Consider the following 24,419-nt stretch of genomic DNA (forward strand, 5'->3'; position numbering starts at 1 on the left):
AGGAGCGACCGACGAAGTCCCCGAGACGTGGTCGGAGCTCAGCGGAGCTGCTCGAGATGTGATCGACGTGGTCGGAGCTCGGAGTGGTCTGGCGAGAAGTCCCAGAGCACGGAGTGGTCTGGCGAGTCTCCGAGCACGAGCGTGGTCTGGCCAGAGTCCCTGAGACGAGCGTGGCCTGGCCAGAGTCCTCGAGCACCGTAGGGGTTTTGGCGAACCCTGAAGCATGAGCTCGCTGACCGAACTGTGTTCCTGAAAAATAAACACGGAGAGCGGCAGTACATGATGGTGTACGAAATATATTGACCTCTCTATAGGAGGTGAAGTAAACACTTGGTGTTCGGTTGGCGATGAATTATACTTGGTGTAATATTCGAAAAATAACATTAGCTGTTTTTAGCCCTTTTGTTATGTAGAGGCGTAGCGCGATGTATTAACCTGTCCTGAAGAATGCGCCAGCCCTGGGCTGACCAACATCTCGTAGCGCGAGGTACGGAACGCTGCCGCGCGTAGAGTGCCAGTGTTACCAGGGAGCGACTGTCGACTACCCGTAGCGCAGAGGGCGGACTCTCATGCACGCGTGGGGTGGAGCCGGAGACAGTGCCGGCTCTGGGATTCTCAAGCAGGAAGGAAAACATATCAGCGAACCGTTGTAAAAACTTATACATGTTTTGGACTGTATGTATGGAGAAAATTCGACGCGGAGTGCACCCTAAGGGTGGTCGGCGGAGGTGTACGATGATCGAAGAAATTTTCAATTAAAAATAATACTTAGCTTTATTGACGACCGGTGGGTGTAGTCGGTGTGTTGCGATGTTCGAGAGATGGCTTGACGTGTCGTTGGCGATGAAGTTGTCCAGTCCTCGAGCTTTTCGGCCTGTCGTCATGACTGTGGTCGGGGTTGTCGTAGCGCCGTTCTTCGCGGCGATCATCATTGCAACGTAGTCTGGTGGTCGATGTGGTCGGAGCTCGACGGAGCTGCTCGGGACGTGGTCGACGTGGTCCGTGGTCAACGTGGTCGGAGCTCGGCGGAGCCGCTCAGCACGGCTTGCTCAGCGGCTCGCTTGGCTTGGGTAGATCACGCGTCCTTGCTGATGTGTTGCGATCGACGTGCACTCGGTCGAGATTCTCCTCTTTGGCAGGCATCGATACTTGTGGTGGCGATCAGTCTTCAGGCAAGTCCGAGCAGATCGGAGTAGGACTTTTCTACACATGCGGCTCTGCATGTTGTCGAAACCTGGTAGTCGGTACCTCGAGACGGGCGAAGTAGGGCCGATCCGGACAAGGCTGGAGTCACGCCCTCGAATACGGGATGCCGCCGCACGCCTGAGGTGCTGCTGCGAGTTGCACTTAGGCACATCGGGATTTGATCGTCGTGGTCCGACGAAGGACGTCATCACGAGACCGCGAGTTGCCGTGCCGTTGGTTGATTGATGCATCTGCTTTCGCTCGGGTATGCGATTTGATAGGTCAACATTGGCCAAAGCTTGGTGTTCCGGTGGTGGGAGCCGCGACGAGCTGTCAATGAGGGAGTGCCGTCGATGTGGATCGACGAGTCGCCGCCGTGGCCTGACGATTGCCGCTATTTGGTGCCTCTCGATCCGGGTTGACGTCGAGTCTTTAAGGGCGTAGACAAGCAAGGAAATTAGTATACATGTATACGCACTCCATTGTTGCATGGCCCATAATCGTGCATGCATGTGGACATGCAAGTCTTAGATATGCTGAATATTTTTAGCTGGCATGGCCGATTGACCCCGTCAAGGCTTTGATGGTGGCCACGCGGCACGTAGATGGATTTCTTCCGGCTTCGCTGCGAGACTCTTGATCGAATCTATCACAGGCTGCCGCGGTCGTTGCCAGGTGCAGCTGTGGTTGACGACGAGGCTGCCGCCGGTTGTCGACGATGAGAGGGACAACTAAGTTCCTGCCAACAATATTCATGCAGATATCTGGCGATGTACGCATATTGTTGAATATTAAGGAAAACAAGTTGACTTAGCTGTCTGATGCGTGGATGGTTGACTCCGATCCGGTGCATGGCTGTGATGCCTGGGCCCATCGCGCGGCCAGAGCATGACTCTGTAGATTGAACCCATGTCGGGCCTCCTTGATTGGTTGCATGTCCGCCGTGAGTCAGATTGGATCATGTCTACAGGCTAGCTAGGCATCACGGTGGGATCTCGGACCCGATCAGCATGGGACAAGTTTCTTGGTATGCCGCCGCCGAGGCCGATCAAGATCATCATGCCGTGACACGTTGCTGAAGGACGCCAGCCACGAGAAGCCGAGTCGCCGCGGTTGACGTTGACGAAGAAAATTCTCATCTGGTTCGCCTGGGATCAACACGCACAACCCCTAAAAGGGGACCCCTACCTGGCGCGCCACTGTCGATGAAATATGGTCGGCAGTCCACCGAGGGGGGTGCCCGTGGTGGTAGATTATCGGTAGGATGCGTGTAATCAGGAACCAGATGGTGACACAAGGCGCAGAGACAGCGATTTAGACAGGTTCGGGCCGTCTGATCGACGTAATACCCTACGTCCTGTGTCTTTGATGTATTGTATTGAGATGTATACTGTATGATCTGTCCCTAAGGGGGACCCCTGCCTCTCCTTATATACTCTGGAGGAGGAGGGTTACAAGTAAAGTATCCTATTTGGTACTATTACAATATCTAGTACAACTTGTAATCTTGCCGTGTACGCCTTGATCTCACGGGCCGGGCCACCTCGGATGGTGCGGCCCATGTACCATCTTGTGGTACCCGGGGGTCTATCCCCCACACCGTCCCATGGGGGCTGTCGACACTGACATTGAAAATTCCGCCTCCACGGAAGGGTGGGAAAGGAGGTTGTACATCGGTGGTTTCAGCGACAGTTTTCGTAGAGCCCTAGGACTCAGAGTCTAGATTTTCCTCCAGGATGGTTTGGAGGGATGCTTTGGAACGTCGGCCGATCTGCAGCATGTTGACAGCCGGTGAGAGCTGGTCGGCGAGAGGATAGATGTCTCCCGCCTGGTCGACGAATTTGCCCCTTAGGGCATCTTGATAGGTGGCGGTGACGCTGGTGAGCCCAAGGGGTAGGGCCGTAACCCCTGGAGTTTCCTGATCAGACTCTGATAGATCTGAATCGGAGGGTGGTCGGCGCTGAACCAGAGTGGTCAGAGACGATTCTGCGATGGAGTGATAATCGACAAGTTTTTGGCCAACCTGGTCGATGGATGCGATCAAATCGTCGTTGTTGATCTGTCTCCTTGGGTAGCGGGGAAGCGGGCGACGAATTATTGGTGAAGACGACCTCGGAGGCGGTTCTAAGATCGGATCTGCAGTCGTAGGTGTTGGGGTGATTGGCACATAATTGATCTGCACCGGCTCGATGAGCTCTCCGTCAGCGTTGATGACCTAGTAGATCGATCCGATCATGAAGATCTGGCCGGACTGTGGGAGTGACGAAGAGCTTGCAAAACGTACCATCTGGTTCGACATGGAAACAACACGCACACCCCTATCTGGTGCGCCAACTGTCGATAGAATATCATCGGCAGTCCTCCGAGGGGTGTCCCACGAAGGTAGATTGATCAGCAGAGATGCGTGTAATCAAGAACAAGAAGGCAACAGAGACACAAGAGTTAGACAGGTTCGGGCCATCAGCGTGACGTAATACCCTACTCCTATGGTCTGTTGGATTGTATTGGCTTCGTATGATATTGCCTGTCTTTAGAGGGGGTCCCTGCCCGCCTTATATAGTCTGAGGGGTAGGATTACGAGTCGATTAGATTTAGGAGATAACCGGAAAGTAATAACAGATTACAGGAATTCTGGGATCGAGTGTATCCTAACAGATCTCGTAGTATCTTCATGATATCTTCCCGGTGTCTTGCGGGGCACGCCGAGCAGCGCCGTGCTCTGCAAGGCTTCGTCTTGTGGGCTGGACCGTCCGTGGGAGCGTAACCCATGTAGTCTGCCATAGGTATCCGGGGTCGTACCCCACAACCAGGCCCTCCCTTGTATGTCGGGTACGTTGTACCGTAAAATTCTTAAAAAAACATAAATTCCAAGAAAATTGTTGTGGCAAAAAAAATTTATTCTAATTATCTTCACACTCAAAAGATACAAAGCCGGAGCTCGATATGTGGGACACGGTTCTGGCGAGGACTTTTAGGCTTGAACTGAACAAATTTCTGGACTACAACCTGTCGAGTGTCAACCCGTGCCGTGTGAGATCAAATCAAAAAGAAAAAAAAAAGTGTCAACTGCTCCATGCCAAACCAAGGACACGTAGGCCGCCGGATTCTCACTTTATGGGCTAATAATGTCGGATTCTCAGTCTATGGGCTGTTATGTTGGACCAGCATGGACAGTCTGCGCGGGGCCTTATATGGATAGCATTACCCCTTATGGATAGCATTAGCAGGCCTACCAGAGCGGAACGTTCGCAGCCTCTAGCGACCTTACGGCCCATAGTTCGCCACGGCGCTTTCGCTCTGTACCCTCTCTTCTTTTCTCATCAAAAGGGGAAAAAAAGACTCGATCCTATCTACCGCCTTTCTCGAGTGACGTCTCTACCCATCCACCTCAGCTTCCTTCCCCACCCGCGCAGCGCGAGCGGAGTCGCCTTCTCGAGTGACGTCTCTACCCATCCTCCTCGGCTGCACCCCCTCCCCCCGGCCCCCGCGCAGCGCGAGCGGAGTTTCGCAGTACGCCGCGGCTCGCTTCGCCACTCGCCACGAATTCCTGGCGCGGGTGCGGAATTTCGCGGCGAATAGGAAGGTTTCGCTCACCGAAAAAAATGGCCTCAATCGCGCCTCCGTCCTCAGCGTTGTGCGCTCGGCGAGTCCCTCAATCCTTCCGACTTCGCTTAATTTTGCATTGAACAGGCATCAGATGATGGAGTCTCTTGCGGAAAATGCAGTTAAGGGTATATGTATATAGGAAGAAGAAAAAATCTTAGGGCCGGTATGGCCGTACTCACTTCTGAACAGTAGTAACCCTAATACGAGTAATGAATTTTGGTATTGGTGAGTCAGTTATCAGGTATCCAATATAACCCTAATACGGGTATGGATTTTGGTATCGGTGAGTCAGTTATCAGGTATCCAATATAAGGTACAGGTATGTTTTGTTTTAGCCGTAGTGTCTTAGATCTGTTAGACTGGAAGATTGGTCCTATTTCTAGGATGGATTGGTGGATTTGTGCATTTTGTATTATTATCTTCCTACCTATCCTACCATCATATGCCTTGTGTTGTTGGGTGCATAAGATGAGTATTCGTGTGTTGAGCTAAGAGACCTTGATCTCTAAAACAATCTTCTCTTTAGAACGAGAAGTAGACGAGTAAAGTAGGAAAGACCATGGATAAATAGCTCACTAGCTGTTTTTGTTTCTCTTACCCAATTTCACACTTGCGTGAGGGAAAATGCAATTCCCCCATTATTTACCATTTATACCAAAAAAACTATTTTTTTTAACTTTTGAAATCAGCAGAGTTTACATTGCGCTTTCAATTGAGGCTTCAAAAAGCCTGCACCAGTTGTCAGCGATCGGCTTTTGTCTTCCCGGCAGCCTTGCCCGCCATAGCTTGGCTTCGGCCTTGCATGAAAGCAGAAGCTGTCATAGGGAGAGTGATTTGTTTCGGAAGACAATTCCATTTCGTTGATTCCATAACTGCCAGCAGCATAGGGTGATGAGCATGCTGTGTTGCTTCGCGGGGACAGTATAGATCTTGATGGCTGTGTGTATGTCGCTAGACCGTATCCCCGTCTGCGGTAAAGAGGCCCCAATGGCGCTCCAGAATTGAGCGTCAGGACCACAATGAAAGAGCAGGTTCTCTGTAGTTTCTTCAGAATAGCTGCAGGAGGTGCAGGAAGGGCTATCGACGATGGTCTTGTTGAATAGGTTGGCCCGGCACTGAATTCTTCCCTTGAACACAAACCGCATGAACAGCTGAACTCTAGGAGGCGTAGCATTATTCCAAACGAAATCTGCAGCTTGGTCAGAGGGTGCCCCTTTGGCCTTTAATAGCTTGTATATCGCAGATGCATCGAGTTTTCCTTGACCCAAGTCAAAAGGTGACAGTCTCCGATCTTGTTCTGCTGAGAGAAAGGATTGAGCAATAATCACTCTTACTTGCTGCAAATCCACTCGTGCTTGAGTAGATAACCTGTTAACGAAGGCATGTTCAAGATTTGAGAGGATGGCGTGGCGTGCCATTGCTTCCTTCTGTGTGCAGTGACTGACAGAGTGGGGAAATGATCAGCCAGTGCGTCATCTTCAGACCAAACATCCGTCCAGAAGAGAGTGGTTTCTCCATCACCAAGCTGCACTGTGGTAATGGCCTGGTATAAAGGTAGGATGGTCCGCAGAGTTTCCCAGTGATGCCCACACAGATCCCCTTTTAGGTTTGCTAAGCTTGCATGCTGCCTTACCCACTGTGCCCAGGCGGAGGAGTCCACGAAGTGTAGTCAGTGTAGCAACTTAAATAGCAGGCAGATGTTTTGAGTCCCAAAGTCCCTGATGCCGAGCGCCCCCCCAAGTCCTTGGTGGTGCAGACATTCTGCCAAGCCACAAGGCATTTAGCTGAAGTTATAGCTTGAGGATCTCCTGCCCAAAGGAAAGCCCTTCATCGCTTGTCAATTTGTTGGATCACCATTGGCGGAACCTGCATTGAGGACATCACATAGACTAGCTGAGAGTCAAGAATTGAGTTGATGAAGACAACACGGCCCATAGTGTTTAACAGTTTCGCCTGCCAGGAAGACAAAAAACATGTCCGTTCTGTCGATGTAAGTTGAGAATGCTGATCCTGGAAGTTTTGTTGAGGATAGTGGTAAGCTCAGATAGTTCTGGGGGAAAGATTCCTGTCTGCACCTAAGAACACCAATGCACTGCTGAAGCAAGTTTTCATCCAGATGGATGGGCACTACTGTGTTTTGTTGTAGTTGATTGTCAGTCCAGTTGCTGCCGCAAAATGGATTGTCAGTCCACGGAGTTCTCCCTTGATGACAATAGGCATGTCATCGGCATACTGAAGCATGGCGCAATGGGCTGAGCTATCTATCGGGTGTTTGATTTCTTGTGCATATTTCTTGATCAGAGCTTGAAGGGTGTCGGCAACAAGAAGGAATAGATATGGTGACAACGGGTCTCCCTGTCGGAGTCCCTGTTTACAAGAGATCCACGGGCCCGGGCAACCATTTACGAGCACAGCAGATCTGGAAGAAGACAGAATAGACTGAATCCAATTCCTCCACTTGACAGAGAAGCCCTGGGCTTGCAAAACAAGATCCAGCCCAACCCAATTACTGTGTTGAAGGCCTTTGCAAAGTCTAGTTTCAGAACCAAAGCTGGTAGCTTCCTCTTCTTGCAGGTTTGTACCAATTCAGCCGCAAAAAACGAATGTCTCAGAAATAGACCGCCCTTTGAGGAAGCCTGATTGGTTGAGATCAATTAGCTTTCCAATTTCTTTCTGAAGTCTTCTTGTCAGAGCCTTGGCAATAATTTTGATGCTGCAATTTTGCAAACCTATCGGCCTGAAAGCATCTACAGCAGTGGCCTCCGGTTTCTTGGGAATAATTGCTTGTTTCATTATTAATTTTGTCCTTTTAAATTGACTCATGTAGTGGAAAACACTTTTCATGGCTAAACAACATCTATGGTCACTACAGGACTTCTAGGTTGTGTTGTGATGCTTCGCTTTTACGAAGTTCTACATCAAACAGTTTAAGGACAATCGGATCAATTTACTTGGAAAATACCCGTCGACTCAGAAAGTTCCATATATCTCATGCTGTGGGTGGTTCATCAGCGAATGTTATTATAAATGGGAAGGCCAACCCATCTAATGCAGTTCAAGCAGATGCTGTTGCACTTGGGACCATTGCAGCTGATATGGCTCCTGTTGTTGATGGTTTTTCTGCTGATGACGATGAGCTTGACCTAGACTTCCCTACAGAGGGTTTCTCATCTATACCTGAAGCTATTGAGGACATTCGTCAAGGAAAAGTATGTCCTGATTGCCAAATTTGCATTTATTGATATTTGTGTGGTTATGCCAGTCATTCCAGTACATCTATGAATTTCTAACTTAGTTTATGTTGCAGTATGTCATTGTTGTGGATGATGAGGATAGAGAGAATGAAGGTGATCTTATAATGGCAGCATCAAAGGTCACACCTGAGGCTATGGCTTTTATAGTGAGGCATGGCACCGGGATTGTTTGTGTCAGCATGAAAGAAGAGGATCTGGAAAGGCTACAACTTCCTCTTATGGTGACGACAAAGGAAAATGAAGAGAAACTGCGAACTGCCTTCACTGTTTCAGTGGTACGGCTTTTTCCTTTTTAGCCTTTTCTTTTTTGTAGAATAAGAACACTTGCATAAGTTTGTATTAACAAGAAAAGAGTGCAAGCTGTGCTAATTATACTTTGGGAAGTATAAACTAAAATTATCAGGTTTTGAAAGAAAGCATTTTGCGCTTAACACCTTGATTGCATTTTGTCCTTTATCCTCCATTTCTAATTTTTGCTGCTAAACATATCTATTTTAGGATGCCAAGGAGGGAACAACAACTGGGGTTTCAGCAAACGATCGGGCAAACACAATACTGGCACTTGCGTCTCCTAATTCCAAACCTGAGGACTTCAACCGGCCAGGACATATTTTTCCTCTTAAATACAGAGAAGGTGGTGTGTTAAAAAGGGCTGGACATACTGAAGCATCGGTGGACCTTGCCATGTTAGCTGGGTTACCTCCTGTTGCAGTTCTTTGTGAAATTGTTGATGATGATGATGGCTCCATGGCTTTGTTACCGAAACTGCAACAATTTGCTAAGAGGGAGAACCTGAAGATAATATCAATCGCAGACCTGATAAGGTTAGCTTTGTCTTGACATATTCGAGTGGCGGTTCTTCTTTTTCAAGGACAAAACATTCTTCATTGATTTAGACAGTCTGATTATTATATATTGGATCCTAGGATCCTAACTGTTTTATGATAAATGATAAGTAAAACACCCCATTTTTATGGCCATTTCGTATATTTGTGTTAAATATATGTTTCATTGTAGGTGTAGGCCTTGCGAACTTTTCTTTTCTTTTGTAAAATAAAAGCTGCAATTGATGGATGGTTGTACTTGGATGCATTTTTTTTATGGTAGTCTTCTTGCATTGTAATTCTAAGCTGTGAACATTCCCATTTGCAGATATAGGAGAAAGAGAGACAGATTGGTAGAGTGTGTTTGTGTTACACCATTACAGTTACAATGGGGTTCGTTTAAATCCTATTGCTATAGATCTCTTATTGATGGGATGGAACACATAGCCATGGTGAAGGTATGCATACCTCAGTAGTCAGTAAATGTTATGTTCAGCAGAAGGATGGCTGCAGTAAATATTATGTTCAGTAGAATAATGGCTACCACTTCAAACATCAGGTTCAAAAAGTTTGAATGTTTCATGGGCAGTTCAGGAACTTTGAAAAACAAGAACCTCATTGCATGATGTAGAAAGGTAAAATCACATGCTATGGGCTGAAGGGTGTAAAAATGTTGCTCCCAAATGCACCACATTTTTTTTTTGCGACTAATGCACCACATTATGACAAGACATTTTGCCAGCTACATACATCCGTTAGATTGGATGAGTAAAAGATCTGAATTTTTTTTATCTTGCGGTGGTATCCTGGATATGGTTTGCTTGCAGACAACCAAAAACATCTCCTTTGTTTTCGAATTTAGTGATTGTCTAAATGATGAACATGGCCTAATCTTCCCCCCACCCCCAGCAATATGTTTGGAATTTTAGAATGATTCTTTTCACTCATGCAGGGTGATGTTGGGGATGGCCAGGATATCTTAGTACGAGTGCATTCGGAGTGCCTAACTGGGGACATATTTGGATCAGCGAGATGCGATTGTGGGAATCAACTTGCTCTGGCAATGACCATGATTGAGAAAACTGGCCGGGGTGTAGTAGTTTATCTTCGTGGCCATGAGGGTAGGGGTATTGGGCTGGGTCACAAGCTTCGAGCATACAACTTACAAGATGATGGGCGGGATACTGTCGAGGCTAACTTGGAGCTAGGGCTGCCTGCTGACTCGCGGGAGTACGGTATAGGTGCAAGGTAAAGTCGTAAAGATCACTTTCATTTGAAGTGTTTTCAGATGGTTTCTTGTGGAGCTGATTAGTCTCTGTTCTCTGCAGATATTGCGCGATCTTGGTGTCAGGACCATGCGGTTGATGACTAGCAACCCTGCGAAGTACACAGGACTCAAGGGTTATGGTTTAAGTGTCCTTGGCAGAGTGCCATTGATGACACCGATAACCAATGAGAATAGGCGCTACATGGAAACAAAGCGATTGAAGATGGGGCACGTTTATGGAAGCCGCTTTAGTGCTGGCGAGAGAGAGGAGCAGGATCAGAATGACAGTGCCGGCGTGCAAGATCAAACTCCAGAAGCTTGAGTGCCTAACTCTGCGTTTCTTCTGGCAGTAAATAGAATTGTCGATTCCATTGCAACTGCCCTTTTTTTTTTTATTTCTGATGCTGCGTTTTGGCCATATGTTCAGTTAGCATGGTTGATGCTGATGCCGGAACGGTCTAAGGAGTTCAGGTCTAATATTCTCATGAAAAGCAGAGGTTAGGCTCTCTTCGACAGTTTGATGCTTTATTTTGGGACCAGTGACTGATTTAGCTGAAGGACAATTGTGTCAGTGGTGGCGTGATGTACTACTGTACTATGTTGTGTTGTGTCCTGCCGAAAGGATATGTTGGATGCCTAAACAGCATTGTGTGTGAGCATTTTTTGTTATATCTTCTGCATTACATCCCGAGGGCAGATTGACTGCTTGCCGTAAGTGAACTCTAAGCTTTACTTTCAAAGAACTAGACACTTTATAGCTTATTTATTTTGTATCTTCTACAACTAAAAAGAACAAAGCGTGAACACTTTTTGGTGTAACATTCCAACGTTCCTGCCTGCTGCGTTACCCCACAGCCTCGCTCCAACACCCGTCCCTTACGACAAAAGGAAAGCGCTCCGTGATTCAGCCATGATCTTGCGATTTATCTGCCCGCCTCCGCATCGGAGCGCCCCCAATCGACGCCCTCATGCAGTTGGCCGCGCCGACGCCCCCCGTGCCTGCTCGGAGCTGGCTGCGACACCGCCCACGCCCGCCCGTAGGTGGCCGTGCTGACGCCGCCCGCGCCAGCCCACAGGTGGCCGCACCGCCGCACGCACGCGCCCGCCCGTAGGTGGCCGTGCCCGCCCTCTCCGGTTCGCCTCCGCGACGAGCTCCACCCCTCCAGGCACCCCGCGCTCCATCCCTCCCTGTAGCGCGCCCCGCGGCGCGGCTCCTCCCTCCCCGCAGTGGCGCAGCATCCTTCATCCCTGCGGTGCGCCCCATCCGCTTCCGCCCCGTCCACCTCGTCGGAAGCCGGCAACCATGGATCCGCTGCGCGAGGTCAAGCTTCTCTCGGATCTGGGTCGCTGGAGCGTCACCACCAGGTACCTGAATCCCCTCACCGCTTTGTCCTCCCTCCTATGTTTCCATCTCCATCTTTTCTGGATGTTTTGCGACTGAACCTGAGGGTTAACCATAGGAAACCGAGGCTGCAGATTTCTGATTTTGTCTATATTCTATATACCTTGTAACTAGCTTGGAACGCTTGTGATATGACTAGCAAAGTAGCAGCATACTGCTTTGTCAAAGGTGTTGTTTAATGAATGAGAAGCTAATCCAAATACCCCTCCTTAAAAAGTGTCAGCATTTCTATCTGAAATGTGGAAATTTTGTATACTGTGCAATTGAAACATCCTATGACTTTTTCAACATATGACTCGTGCTTGGATTGAATAAAGCACCTGGTGAGGGTAGAAGTTGCTGTTCCTGAAGCTTTGGTCAGGTATTTATGATCTTATCTGTTACAAAGGAGTTTGTGATTATTTGTTCTAGCCACGACGCCGCATCCTGTTGAGCGAAACTAGAGGAAGCACATCCTGCTCGCGGAAGAGGAAGCAGCAAGAACTAGAGGAAGCAGGTGGAGGAGGCCTCGCACATCCTGCACGCCCTCGCGATCTGCAACTGCTCCGAGGACTCCATCGTGGCGGACCCTAGCTTCTTCAACGCCTCGTACACCATCGCTCGCTGCTGCCACCAGGTGTGCCAACCCCTTCCTGCTGCCATTCATTTTGTTACTTGTCTCCTTCAATCACATGCCTTATAGTTTTTACACTCTGCACAAGCAAAATTGCCTTACTGATATGAAACATTAGGCATAAGTAATTGACAAATTATACAACTAAAAATATTGTTGTGTCCACCAAGGATGCTTTCACCAAGTACTCCTTTGACGTATAAGAAATAGCAGTATAGCATAACCACCGTGCAACGAACTTGACAGGAAAGACCCTACACTATCATTTCTTTGCAATAGTCGGCCTCAACAATCACAAAGCAGAAGCCTAATGCCAGTGTTTAAATGACAGGAAAGTACATGGATACTAAAAGGAAAAACTATTATTCCTTATCTGGTGCCTTTGATAATTTAAAAGGTTATTTACAATCAATAAGTTTAGCAATGGAAGCATCATCCATACTCTTTTATCAAAAAGGAACAAGAGTATTTTGAGATGGACCTGCTATCTAAAGTAAATCTCAACTAAATATATAGACACAGTTGCATCCTGAAAAAAAAAATATAAAGATAATAGGTTATTGAGTTATAGCTATTATGCTGAAGAGGCTAGGTGATTATACATGTTTTATAGCAAAATCTACTACCAGCTCTCAGATATTTTTATATGAAATAAACTAATGAAGGTGACGTACTTGCAATTTTGCAAGTCTAGACTAAATGTTTAGGCACACAGTTGCATCCTAATAAAAGGCCAAGAGAACTCACCTATATAAACAATTAGCTCAGCAGTGCAGATAAAACCTAGGCATCTAGACAGACCCCATGCTACTTCACGCAGATTGGACACAAAACTCATGACAATGTGTCAATATTACACAGGCTGACATGCACTTTATGCTTTTCACATTTGCCATGTGGCAAGAGAAAGTGGATAGAAAAGACGTGTACAAATGAGCTTGTGAAGAGGAACATATTGTATCATGTGTAGGAGAGAGGTCAATAGCATTAACGGGTCTCTCTGTGACATGGAAAATACACGTCTTCATCAGGGTTAGTGTTCTTGCATCCCATAGCTAGGCATGGAAAAGTTGTGATCTCTGTTCCAGGCCAACCAGAGGCTGACTGGAGCTGTGCAATAGTCATGAGTGGATAAATATCTGAATTTGAACTTTATTTGATTTCTTGTTTTTTTTGCCAACATGAAACCCATCTCAGTAGAGAGATGCACTCTAATGAACTCACATACAATTAGTTGGAGAAAAAAAATATTGTGGACTGCAGTGCCGTGTTCTTACCATCATAGCTAATAATAGGGATTTCGTTTGTACAAATTTGTGCAATTTAATTTGGTTTTGGTTGATGATCCGTGTTCATAATTATGCACACGACAATAGTCATTGAACAAGTTCTCAGCTTCAGTTAGCAAAAAGGGATAGTCAATGCCAGTCATTCAACTCTTTTGATTTGGTTCAATGTTCAAACATTCACATTATTGCACCTTTGGAGAATTTTGCTTTGTATCCTGGTTATTCCTTCTGCATTTTGTAATGTCAGCGGTAACAACAATCTGAAAGCCAAAAATACTTTCTAAATATACAGGGCATTAATTTTAATAGTTTCTGAAAATTTGTTTCAGGGGTGCAACATGAGAAGCTACAGAGTTTCTGAGTTTAGATATATACAGTACAGAGAGTGCTTGGTTAAGTGGTCACTGTTCCAATTTCTTTTTCTTTCTCCAGAGCAGATAAGCCAATTGTGTGTATGTGAATTGCAGGTTACAGAGAACAAGATCGTGGATATGTTTAGTTCAGCAGGGTTTGTCTGGATATGTCGATTCCACATAAGGTTGGTGAGGGGTATGTATGAACAAAAAAAGCGCCACAGATTGATAAATAGGTTACCAAGTTTACAATGATTTTGCATTGTAGCTGTTTGCTTCATCTCTATCATCTATGTAACACCCCAGGTGTTTGTCACCAGTTAAGCAATGGGTTTGAGCTCAAACATGACCTGTCAAGTGGTAATCAAGGTGTCAAGATCAAATCTATATGGTGGAGCTCCAACTTAAACTTGGGCCACGCACAATTGCTTACATATGGACCCTTGTTAAGATTATGCAAGAGTAATGTTAAACCTGCTTATTCCATGTACATTACATCCACATGCATCCATCTAGACCCGTGGAAAAGTTTCATGAAGTTTGGAATCAAAAAGTCACATGAAATGATAAGTCATATCTTTGCATGAATTGCTTTATCAAGTGGATGGAAACCTATGAAGTCAACCAAACCTTGGTACCTTGCTCAACATACTCTACTTGCACTCATGAACAAATGTTATGAAGGGTTCATGTTGAGCAGGTGGCCAGAAAATGCACCAATGGATCAAAAAGGATAATATAAGCTTCATCGTGATCCTATTTTGGTCAAAGTAGAACAGTAGGTTTTATACCAATTTTGAGATTGGACCCTAAATGAAAGTTGTAGTCCATATCATGTAGAACAAACTTTGTTTTTGGAACAAGAGCCATATCAACTTGGAACTAAGTCAAACAGAGGCTCGAAAATTGAATCAGCGGCTGTTTTCAGACTTAGAATTTTTCTAAGTCTGGAATTCATCGTCGTCGCCATTGGCATTCCGCGTTCTCCAAATTTTGCTAAGCAACTTGAGTTGGTCCAAAAATAGAAGTTGGAGATATTTCATTAGAGAAGAGCATGTAAAAAGTTGGGACAAGTGTGATCATGTTTGACCAACAAATTGGAGTCCTAACCGAGCAAGGCTTAATCCTTATTATGTTGTTGACAGTGGCATTTTAGGAGTTAATTAGCCGCTAATATACTGCTCCAATGAACAGGCAGCCTTAATCAAGTTTGTAGAGCATCCTGAGTAGAGCAACTTTGCTATTGGCGCCAAGGTCCGAATGTGCGCGGAATATGCCGAAAACAGACTCCCAGTCGGGCTCCATCGCGCGCACCACGTGTTCGACGAAACGTCGTCGTGGCAGCCATGCACCGCAGAGAGTCACCCATGGCCGACGCGCGTTCAAGCGCTGTGCCACGCGCTGCCGAGCGCCCCTGCCCCTCAAACCGAGCGCACGGGCTGCTCCATCACTCGCTCACCTCTCCGCTCTTCCTTCCTCGCTCTCTGGCGTCGAACGCGCACTCCAGCCGCGGCCGCCATTGTTGCCGCTGGCTGAGCTCTCTGCCTCCGCGTGGTTCCGCACCTCCGAGCGCCTGGCAGCCCTGCATCCTCCGTCACTGGCTCCGCCGTCCTCTCCTGGTCCTCGCGCGACCCTCCTCGGCCTTCCTTCGCCACTGTAGAGCGTGGCCACGCGACAGCCATGGCCGCCGTGCGCCTGCTCACGTGGACAGCGAGCCTCGGGCCGCTGTGGGGCAAGCCGTTGGCACCTACGGGTGTGTGCGGGTCCCTCGACCCTTCCCCGCGACTCGCCACCGCCGGCGAGCCTTCTCCGACCACCACCGGCCGATTCCCCGGCCTCCTCTGTTCCCAACTCGCGACAGGGACTTCGGACTCAAATTTGACAAAAGTAAGGGGTCTAACTGCGAAGTATGTGACTCAAATGAATAGTGCCGATAAGGACCTATTTGCTGTAAATTTGCTGAATCTTTGGAAATTCATAGTAATTCATAGGAAATTCGTAAAATAGCAAATGGGGACTTTTTGGAATCCTTGTGAAATTCTCTATGCAATAGATCTATAATATTACATGTTTTACTTTAAAGTTTTAGCTGTAAAAATATATTTATGCAGCTAGGTTTGTAATGCTAGTGGTATTTGTCTTTTTCATAACTGTAGATCTAGGGCTCCAAATGAAGTGAAATTTTTGTGGCATGCTAATCATGTGATAGTTGATGTGTGGTAAAAATTTCATGAGTATTGGATGAAGTATGAGTGAGTTATTGGTTTATCTTGCTCTCACATGATTTCTTGCTTTAGCAACTTGTCTTTTTCATAGAGGTTGCTATACATATTCAAATGGAGTGAAATTTGGACAATAGACTATTGAGAGGATATGTGAGCCACTGTAATTTTTGTAGAATTTATTGTATACTTTTGGTATATGTTCATTAAGTCACCTTGTTATCTAAAATAAATTAAGAAATGCATTAAAAGAATTTATTTGGTCATGGACCCAAGGTTTTCTGGTGTTCTTTAGTCATGTGTGACATGTTGGTAAAGTTGGTTTTGCCCAATTATGTGTTTGCAACATAAGTTAATAATTATTTTCTTGCCGATGTGGTTTATGGACAGATCTGAGAACTTAGCAAAGTTCTTCATGATAATGTGCTTTGTTGTGAAACTTGTTTATACAAAAGTTGTAGATAATTCATGTACCTAGCTACTGTTAAAATTTGGTGTCATTTGGCCAAGTAGTTTAAGAGTTACAACTGTTTAAAGTTAGAGTACAGGATTTGTTGCTCTCTGTTTTGTATGAACCAGTTTCTGTAAAGGTATAATTTCGACCTACTTAACTTGTGAATCATGCTATGATGGTTACATATGAAATGTAGATAATTTCATAAGCTTTCCAAAATGTCTTCTTGCAAGTCATTTGGATTTGTGTAACTACAGTTATGCTTCTCTGAAGTTGCAATCAGTTTTATGTCCATGTCTGGACAGGTCTGAAACATCTACATGTTTGACCTGTTTAACTTTGTAATTAGCTTTTTATGTAAACATCAATCTTGTATACAATTTCTATGGATTTTCATAAAGTCTTAGATCATCCTTATGGGATGTTTGTAGCTTAAGTTATGTTTGAAACAAGTGATTGTTTGCTGCTGTCCAAATCTGCTTGTATCTAGAATTGTTTGCTTCTACTTGCTCTTGTTTGTATGATTGCAAATGGTTATCTTGGACACCTAGAGTTAAGGTAGCATGCCTAAAATGTTTTGCTAAATTGTGAAGTACTTGATCATGTATAGCTAGCTGGTTGTATGACATGCTTATGTGTGTATAGTGTAACATATGCTTGTTTAGTATGCTTGTTGCATTCCTTCATGTGTATTCTTTATGTTCATGCATCTGCATCTATGCATCTCATCCTAGGTACGCTAGGTACAGCACGTGGATGTGGAGCGCATGATGTGGAGACAGACTATGGTGTAACGGTGGGCTGTCCAGAAGATGGAAGAACTCCTGAATGCAAGTGCTAGGACCTGAGATGTCACCAGGACGATGCAACCTAACTGAACTGACTTGTGTCGGATCCCAGGCAAGCCCCGGAGCATTCTAAGCCTCCCATGTTTTTACAAATATCTTGAGTCTCTTTTATTGTTGATGATGCATTAAGTATAGGAACTGGTTGGAACCAATTAATGCATTATATCCTTACCTTGTCCAGATAAAATCCTATGAACCCTAATTAAGTGTAGGATCGAATGATGCTTAGCTATGCTTAGACCGGTAGAAGTCAGGTGATTTCCTGTCACCTGTGAGATGTAGGATGAGCTCCGGTCACGGTTGGCTATAATTGCTATCATGGAAAAGAACCATGTGTTAATAATGAAAAGAGACCGGACGGGATGATGGTAGTGCAGCAACAAGGCATGGAGGTCTTGGGTGTGAATCTATCCCCATCTGTGTCGTTTAAGGACCGATTCGCTGTACGTCCTCATGTCATGTTGAACGCATGCCTATCACTTAGTTGGCCGGATAACTCGTTCCGACCGCGAAGCCGAGTAGCTCAACTCAGGCCGGAAGACCGAGAAGTGAAAGTGCGCACCCTGGCGGTAGTAAGGATGTGCGGGGAGCTATTGGCGTAAGTCCGAGGTGAGATTGACCACCTGGCAGAGTGGACTCCCTGAGGGTGCGGCGCTGCTCGGAGCCGCGATTCCTGAGATGTACCAAAGGTGACCCGAGGAAACCCTTGATCAGGTGGATTGGGTGAGTGTTAGGAATACCCCTCCAGCTAGATAGGAATCGATTCGAATCGCCGTCTCTCCCAGATAGTGAGAACTTGACTGAGCAGCGGCAACGTAGACTCACTAAATTTAATGATATGGTTAAATGATGATGATGATGACTATGATAATGAGCCATGAATTACCTGATATGGGTATTATTGTTTGCAACTTAATTAAGTGATTGATTAGTATAGGTGCTAATATAGATGGTAGGTAATGGCTAAAAGTCGCTGCTAGTATAGGCGGATAATGCTAATGATTACTCAAGCTTTTATGCAAAAAGGTTGTCAGCTTAGCTCCATCAAATAAAGCCTTGCATAATCCTTGGTGTCACTTTATTTCTGGTTTACGACGGATAAGTCTGGCTGAGTACATTCGAGTACTCAGGGTTTATCCCACCATGTTGCAGGTGAAGTTCTTGGCCTGTTGAAGATGGTGGCTAACCACCGATGGGCTCGGTGATTCTATACTTACTTCTCATCTATATGCTTTTGTCGGATGATGTCACTTATGCTAGCAATGTATTTGGAACATATATTAATGCAATCTTTTGAAAGCTATGTTGTTTTCACTAATCGGTTTTGAAACCCAAACTTGTACTATTATTTGTGAATTCAATTGTAATATTATTTTCCACTGCAACCCTGCGTATGTGATGTGTATTTGCTTAATCCCGCGATCTTGGTTGTGATGTTGATTTACCGAGGTCTTTCGGGACACTCGGCGGACTACCGGGTTTATATGAGTGAAAGTATGCGCGTGTCAACGTGTTAGCGGGGACAGCCGTACTTGATCTTGTATAAATTGGGCGGTTCTGTTACAGCTGGCATCAGAGCAAGATTAAGCATAATACTGTCATGTATATTGTTTTAAAAACAAAGTTTTGGTTTTAAAAAGCCTATTTTAACTAAAACTTTAGCTACAGGCAAATTTGTCAAAACTAATTTGCAAAACTATGCTAGCGACATCCTCCTTTATGCCCAGTTAAGGACTATTAGGTGGCTATCTAAGTACTAACATGAGGGTTTTTACTTTCGTCGTCCATACGGCGTGCTATTGTATGGATGCCATTCGTTTGAATGGTAATGTATGGATCAATTGCCTCTACGCCTCGGTAAGTGTGAGTTGTGAGAGCATGACCATTCAACTATCGGTCTAGGGGAGAGTTAGCTATGGTTACTGGAATATTTACATGTCACACACATGTATATATGAAGGTACTTAATTGTGGGTATATCTGTCGGGTAGCTATGGATATCGAAGTATATACATCTGGGGATGTATATATGGAGAGTATCTTAGTTTACTATTTTCATTGTGTGCTTATTTATCTCTTGTGGGAATGGGCTGCAATGAATTTGCCTGCAGGTACGCTAACCACGAATGCGTAGATTGAATATAGCTGACGACTAGCTATATATCGAGAGAGTATGTGTTATGCCACTGACATAGAACATGATTGCCACCTTAGGCTAGCAATTTCGTGAGGACGAATAGGACGAGCATGCATCATGATTATGCTTGTGCATAAATATGCTTCCCTCACCTTGTTCTAATGCTAAGTGACTTGTGATCAATGTGATGTTACTATTTTCCCTATGTGAAGCTAGCCAAAATGTCTTGTCCCATGCTGCTTGAATAGCTATGCTTGACGATAGGATGTGATTAGCTTTGCCTTGTATGTTTGCTTCCAAAGGAAATAAAAAGATAACGATACCTTACTACCACGTTCACATGTTTATGTGTAGTGGTGTTACTGTAGGTGCCTGCTTGTTGTGTGCGAGCTTCGTGTTTAGTATTAGTCACCTTAGCTAATTGGTTTGAGTGTTTCGAAATGCTCGCTTAAGAACATGATATATGTGTGGATGCTCGTTATCTAGGTAGTGCCGTAGTTGTCACCCTTTTGTCCTCGGTAAGCATACGAGTGTGGAAGAGTGCTATCCTTGAATAGCATCCAAGTTTTGGTAATCTCAGGGTTGTCGTCTACAATTAAGTTCTCTCTTAGGAACCTGAGTCTGTACACGTGGTTGCTAGCCTTGAACGTTGTGCTACGAAGACTTTATCTATGCCTTTGCTTGACCTTAGGTCGAAGCTTAGTTCCCTTGAATGCTTGCATGTTTTGTGGTTGTCCCGCTCCTATGTGGGAGGACCTTGCTCAAAAAATCCTTGTCGGACTTCATTGCTCTTTCTCCTACTGATGAGCTAGTGCAACGCTAACCGCTATCTGCCCTGGCTTTGGAACCTTTTCCTCACAGATCATGTCATTGCTTTATCAACTCAATCCCTAATCAGTGCAATGGCTCTGTCTCTCGAATCTCATTTATTTTGCCTCCAACCCTTTCAAGTCTCTGGATGTTTATCAGTCTTGATCTTATGATGCTACTCGACAAGACCAAATCTCATGTTAATCTTTATCTGGTAATCACTTGGGTGGAAACAAGACGTATATGGAAATTAGCAAGAGTCTCCTACTTAGTTGCCTTCGACAATTAGGCTATGTTCTTTTGCGCTGTGTTTTGATCTTCTGATCGCCTCCTTGTTAATTCCTAACCTTGTGACTATCCTTGTTTGCTATCCCTCTTTTGCACAATGCTTGTTCTTACAATCTAATTGGTGCCACTGGAAATTTCACTTTGGGTGTATGTCCAGTAATGGTGCCATGATTAGCGATCTACGGTGCCGCGACGAAACCTAGGGCCTCCTTGTGGCCGGCCGGCACATGGTTGTGCTATTGGGTGCGCGCAGGTATCGAGGTTTCTAGTCATGATCCAGTGCAAAACTGCACCAATGTGTTATTTTCACGTGAGCTCTTCCTTGGTTATCTATCCATATCTTATCGAAGATCCATATATCAGACCAAAAGTAGTAGAGCTTCCTTTTGAAGTCACAAAAAGGATAACCTTTGAAGAACAGGTCACCGACATAAACATTAATAGACTACAAGAGGTGGTAGACAAGTGACTCCACTTGGTTGTCCCAGTATTGACGTCCGTCACCTAGGGAACAACTTATGTCATCACTGTTGGATCAGAAAGACACACAACAATTAATGTTGGATAAGTTGTTAGTCAGATAAGAATCGAACGTCACATTATGATTATGACCTGGCTATCCAAGTCTTGATTATTATGTGTATGCTGATCGCACAGTCGAGATCAACAATCTCTAGTGTGACCCCTTGTCTGCTGACTACGATGGCGACCATCTGTCATGCGTCAATCACACAGATAGTACAAAACGTTGTATCGGCTACGTAAGGAGCTAGCTAAAGCATGTGCCTTGTTTTGATCAACATCATTGTGCCCTAGGTACCACAAACGGATTTGTTCAAGGTTTTATTAGACCAAGTGCTAGAGAATATTCAGAAATGGTTCCTTGTCTCTGTAGGAATGCCCTACATGTGAAATAATGCTTTGTGCCCTGTGAGAACAGCCCACACTTCCAATGCTTGTGCATCATCAAGTTGGTGTCTAAATCAAACAATTTAAGTTGTTTTCTGAGAACCACATATGGAAAACCTTAGTCTACATCCCCAGAGAAAAGAGCTACTGCTGCTGCTGCTGCTATACAAAGAGATCGAGAGTATAGAACACACACCACAACGTACGAAGCAAAGAAAGAGAAGAATGAGAAATATGTCTACATTTTTAAGATACAGAGCCGAACATCTTCAAGCCAACGATTAGTGACTCAAACGAAGTTGGATTGACCCCAAACTTGGTGATCTCATTCCTTGCTTAGGACCCTTCAATGTCTTAAGTTGGTTTGAGTATTGGTTGAGTAAAACATCGGATTTGAGAGATATCTTGTCGGCTCGGTTTGCTGCCATTTCAGAACAGAGCAGTTTTGGTAGATGAATTGTTTAGATGGTCAAACGATGTCCGGTTGAGTTGAATTTTGGTGAGTAGTTAGAAGACCCATGGATCTACATGCCCACCAAAATTTGTGCATATTGGAGCAGTAGTTTGTGAAATATGAATAGAAAACAAAAGGGTACAGAATCTGCAATTTCGCTGTGACTGCGATCATCCTTTGCATTAGACGGTTGTGTTTGTAATTCATGCCAAGAAATTACAACTTTTAGGTGTATTGCTGTTAGACAACCCTCCATACCCTTGAGAAGACTAATTGCACCCCTATGTGCCTTGCTTTTGCCCTCTTAGATCAGCAATGCGCGAGCAGTCCAGGTGTTCTAGAAGTCAAATTGTGCCCTTGCAATTCGAAAGTAATTGGAAAGGTGTTAAACCATAGATTTTTGGATTATGGTTTTTGAGATATTGATGGACCTAAGAATGGAAGCCTCGACGTCAGATATAGTTTAAGAAAGCTGGTTTTGCTACGATGCAAGTCAACCCAACTTGCTGTGCAACTGCACCACGAAGGCAAATTGTACTTAACTTGCTTGGTAGTGATCTAGTCCCTAGTTTTGTGATTACTTGCAACTTGTGTTGCCCTCCAAGCCTCACTAACATCCTTCTGCATCAAGGGTTCTCCAATGCTGACATGCCTAAGGTGTCTTCCATGTGTTTTACCCAAGGGTTTGCCTCAGATACAACTCAGATAACTATTACCGTTTGGATATGAGAATTCCCTTAAATAATGGTCATCGAGAACGCTGAGTCAACAGAGTCAGCTATCACATTCACCGCTCACTCAACAGACTCAGATAATACAGTGTCGTTATCAGAGAAAGAGCACTATATATAAGGAACATTATGTAGCTTTCCATCAGTTGACATATGAGTGAGTGCACCACTACAACCAGTTTGAATATTGGTTAACTAGCTTCTCATGCCCTCAAAGGATGTTTACCCTATCTATGATCACATCCTTTACGAGAAGTTGTGCTCAAGCCACTTTAGTAGAGAACTGCTTTTCAACCCTTGGGAACAAATATAACACCGTTGCAAGGAATATCTGTCAACAGACTGTGGGCTAGTGCAAAGTCCATAGGTCTATGCTATATCCACTGGGGAAGTAGATGTTACAAGTATTGAGTCTACGCTTGTATCACTCTTCGTACATCAAGGACGACGTATGTAGGACAATGCTATTTTGGATTCCTTCCAATGTAACAATGCTTTATGGACGCCAACGAAAGAAATTCTTCAAACAACAACTTACGACGAAAAGCAAGTATCAGAAAGTGTCGTGACCAAATTAGCCTCTATGATACTTCGAAGTTAAGTGGCCTAATGCCATCACTGATGTTGGAAACTGGATGACAAGTTTCTCTTCCCTTAAAAGTCTTTCGCACCGAATCTCGGGACGCGATTCCTTTAAGGGGGGAGGGCTGTAACACCCCAGGTGTTTGTCACCAGTTAAGCAATGGGTTTGAGCTCAAACATGACCTGTCAAGTGGTAATCAAGGTGTCAAGATCAAATCTACATGATGGAGCTCCAACTTAAACTTGGGCCACGCACAATTGCTTACATATGGACCCTTGTTAAGATTATGCAAGAGTAATGTTAAACCTGCTTATTCCATGTACATTACATCCACATGCATCCATCTAGACCCGTGGAAAAGTTTCATGAAGTTTGGAATCAAAAAGTCACATGAAATGATAAGTCATATCTTTGCATGAATTGCTTTATCAAGTGGATGGAAACCTATGAAGTCAACCAAACCTTGGTACCTTGCTCAACATACTCTACTTGCACTCATGAACAAATGTTATGAAGGGTTCATGTTGAGCAGGTGGCCAGAAAATGCACCAATGGATCAAAAAGGATAATATAAGCTTCATCGTGATCCTATTTTGGTCAAAGTAGAACAGTAGGTTTTATACCAATTTTGAGATTGGACCCTAAATGAAAGTTGTAGTCCATATCATGTAGAACAAACTTTGTTTTTGGAACAAGAGCCATATCAACTTGGAACTAAGTCAAACAGAGGCTCGAAAATTGAATCAGCGGCTGTTTTCAGACTTAGAATTTTTCTAAGTCTGGAATTCATCGTCGTCGCCATTGGCATTCCGCGTTCTCCAAATTTTGCTAAGCAACTTGAGTTGGTCCAAAAATAGAAGTTGGAGATATTTCATTAGAGAAGAGCATGTAAAAAGTTGGGACAAGTGTGATCATGTTTGACCAACAAATTGGAGTCCTAACCGAGCAAGGCTTAATCCTTATTATGTTGTTGACAGTGGCATTTTAGGAGTTAATTAGCCGCTAATATACTACTCCAATGAATAGGCAGCCTTAATCAAGTTTGTAGAGCATCCTGAGTAGAGCAACTTTGCTATTGGTGCCAAGGTCCGAATGTGCGCGGAATATGCCGAAAACAGACTCCCAGTCGGGCTCCATCGCGTGCACCACGTGTTCGACAAAACGTCGTCGTGGCAGCCATGCACCGCAGA

At 45.0% G+C, this 24,419-nt stretch overlaps 1 protein-coding gene across 4 annotated transcripts; it reads left to right on the top strand.

Annotated features, from left to right (window-relative positions):
• The first annotated feature begins 4,555 nt into the window (after positions 1-4,555).
• On the top strand, positions 4,556-10,368 carry LOC136500724 (probable bifunctional riboflavin biosynthesis protein RIBA 1, chloroplastic). 4 transcript variants are annotated; one of them, XM_066496140.1, is made up of 8 exons: positions 4,556-6,345; positions 6,438-7,365; positions 7,664-8,000; positions 8,087-8,320; positions 8,544-8,869; positions 9,198-9,327; positions 9,822-10,117; positions 10,198-10,368. In XM_066496140.1, the coding sequence occupies exons 3-8, from the start codon at positions 7,887-7,889 to the stop codon at positions 10,232-10,234; spliced, it is 1,137 nt and encodes a 378-aa protein (XP_066352237.1). In that variant the 5' UTR covers positions 4,556-6,345; positions 6,438-7,365; positions 7,664-7,886; the 3' UTR covers positions 10,235-10,368. The 4 variants fall into 4 exon arrangements, with proteins under 4 accessions (XP_066352237.1, XP_066352236.1, XP_066352234.1 ...); XM_066496139.1 differs by having other exon boundaries at positions 4,556-7,365; XM_066496137.1 differs by lacking the exon at positions 6,438-7,365 and having other exon boundaries at positions 4,556-4,828.
• Positions 10,369-24,419: the final 14,051 nt, after the last annotated feature.

The sequence above is a fragment of the Miscanthus floridulus genome, chromosome 13 (genome assembly GCF_019320115.1).
Source record: "Miscanthus floridulus cultivar M001 chromosome 13, ASM1932011v1, whole genome shotgun sequence".
NCBI classification, from domain to species: Eukaryota; Viridiplantae; Streptophyta; class Magnoliopsida; order Poales; family Poaceae; genus Miscanthus; species Miscanthus floridulus.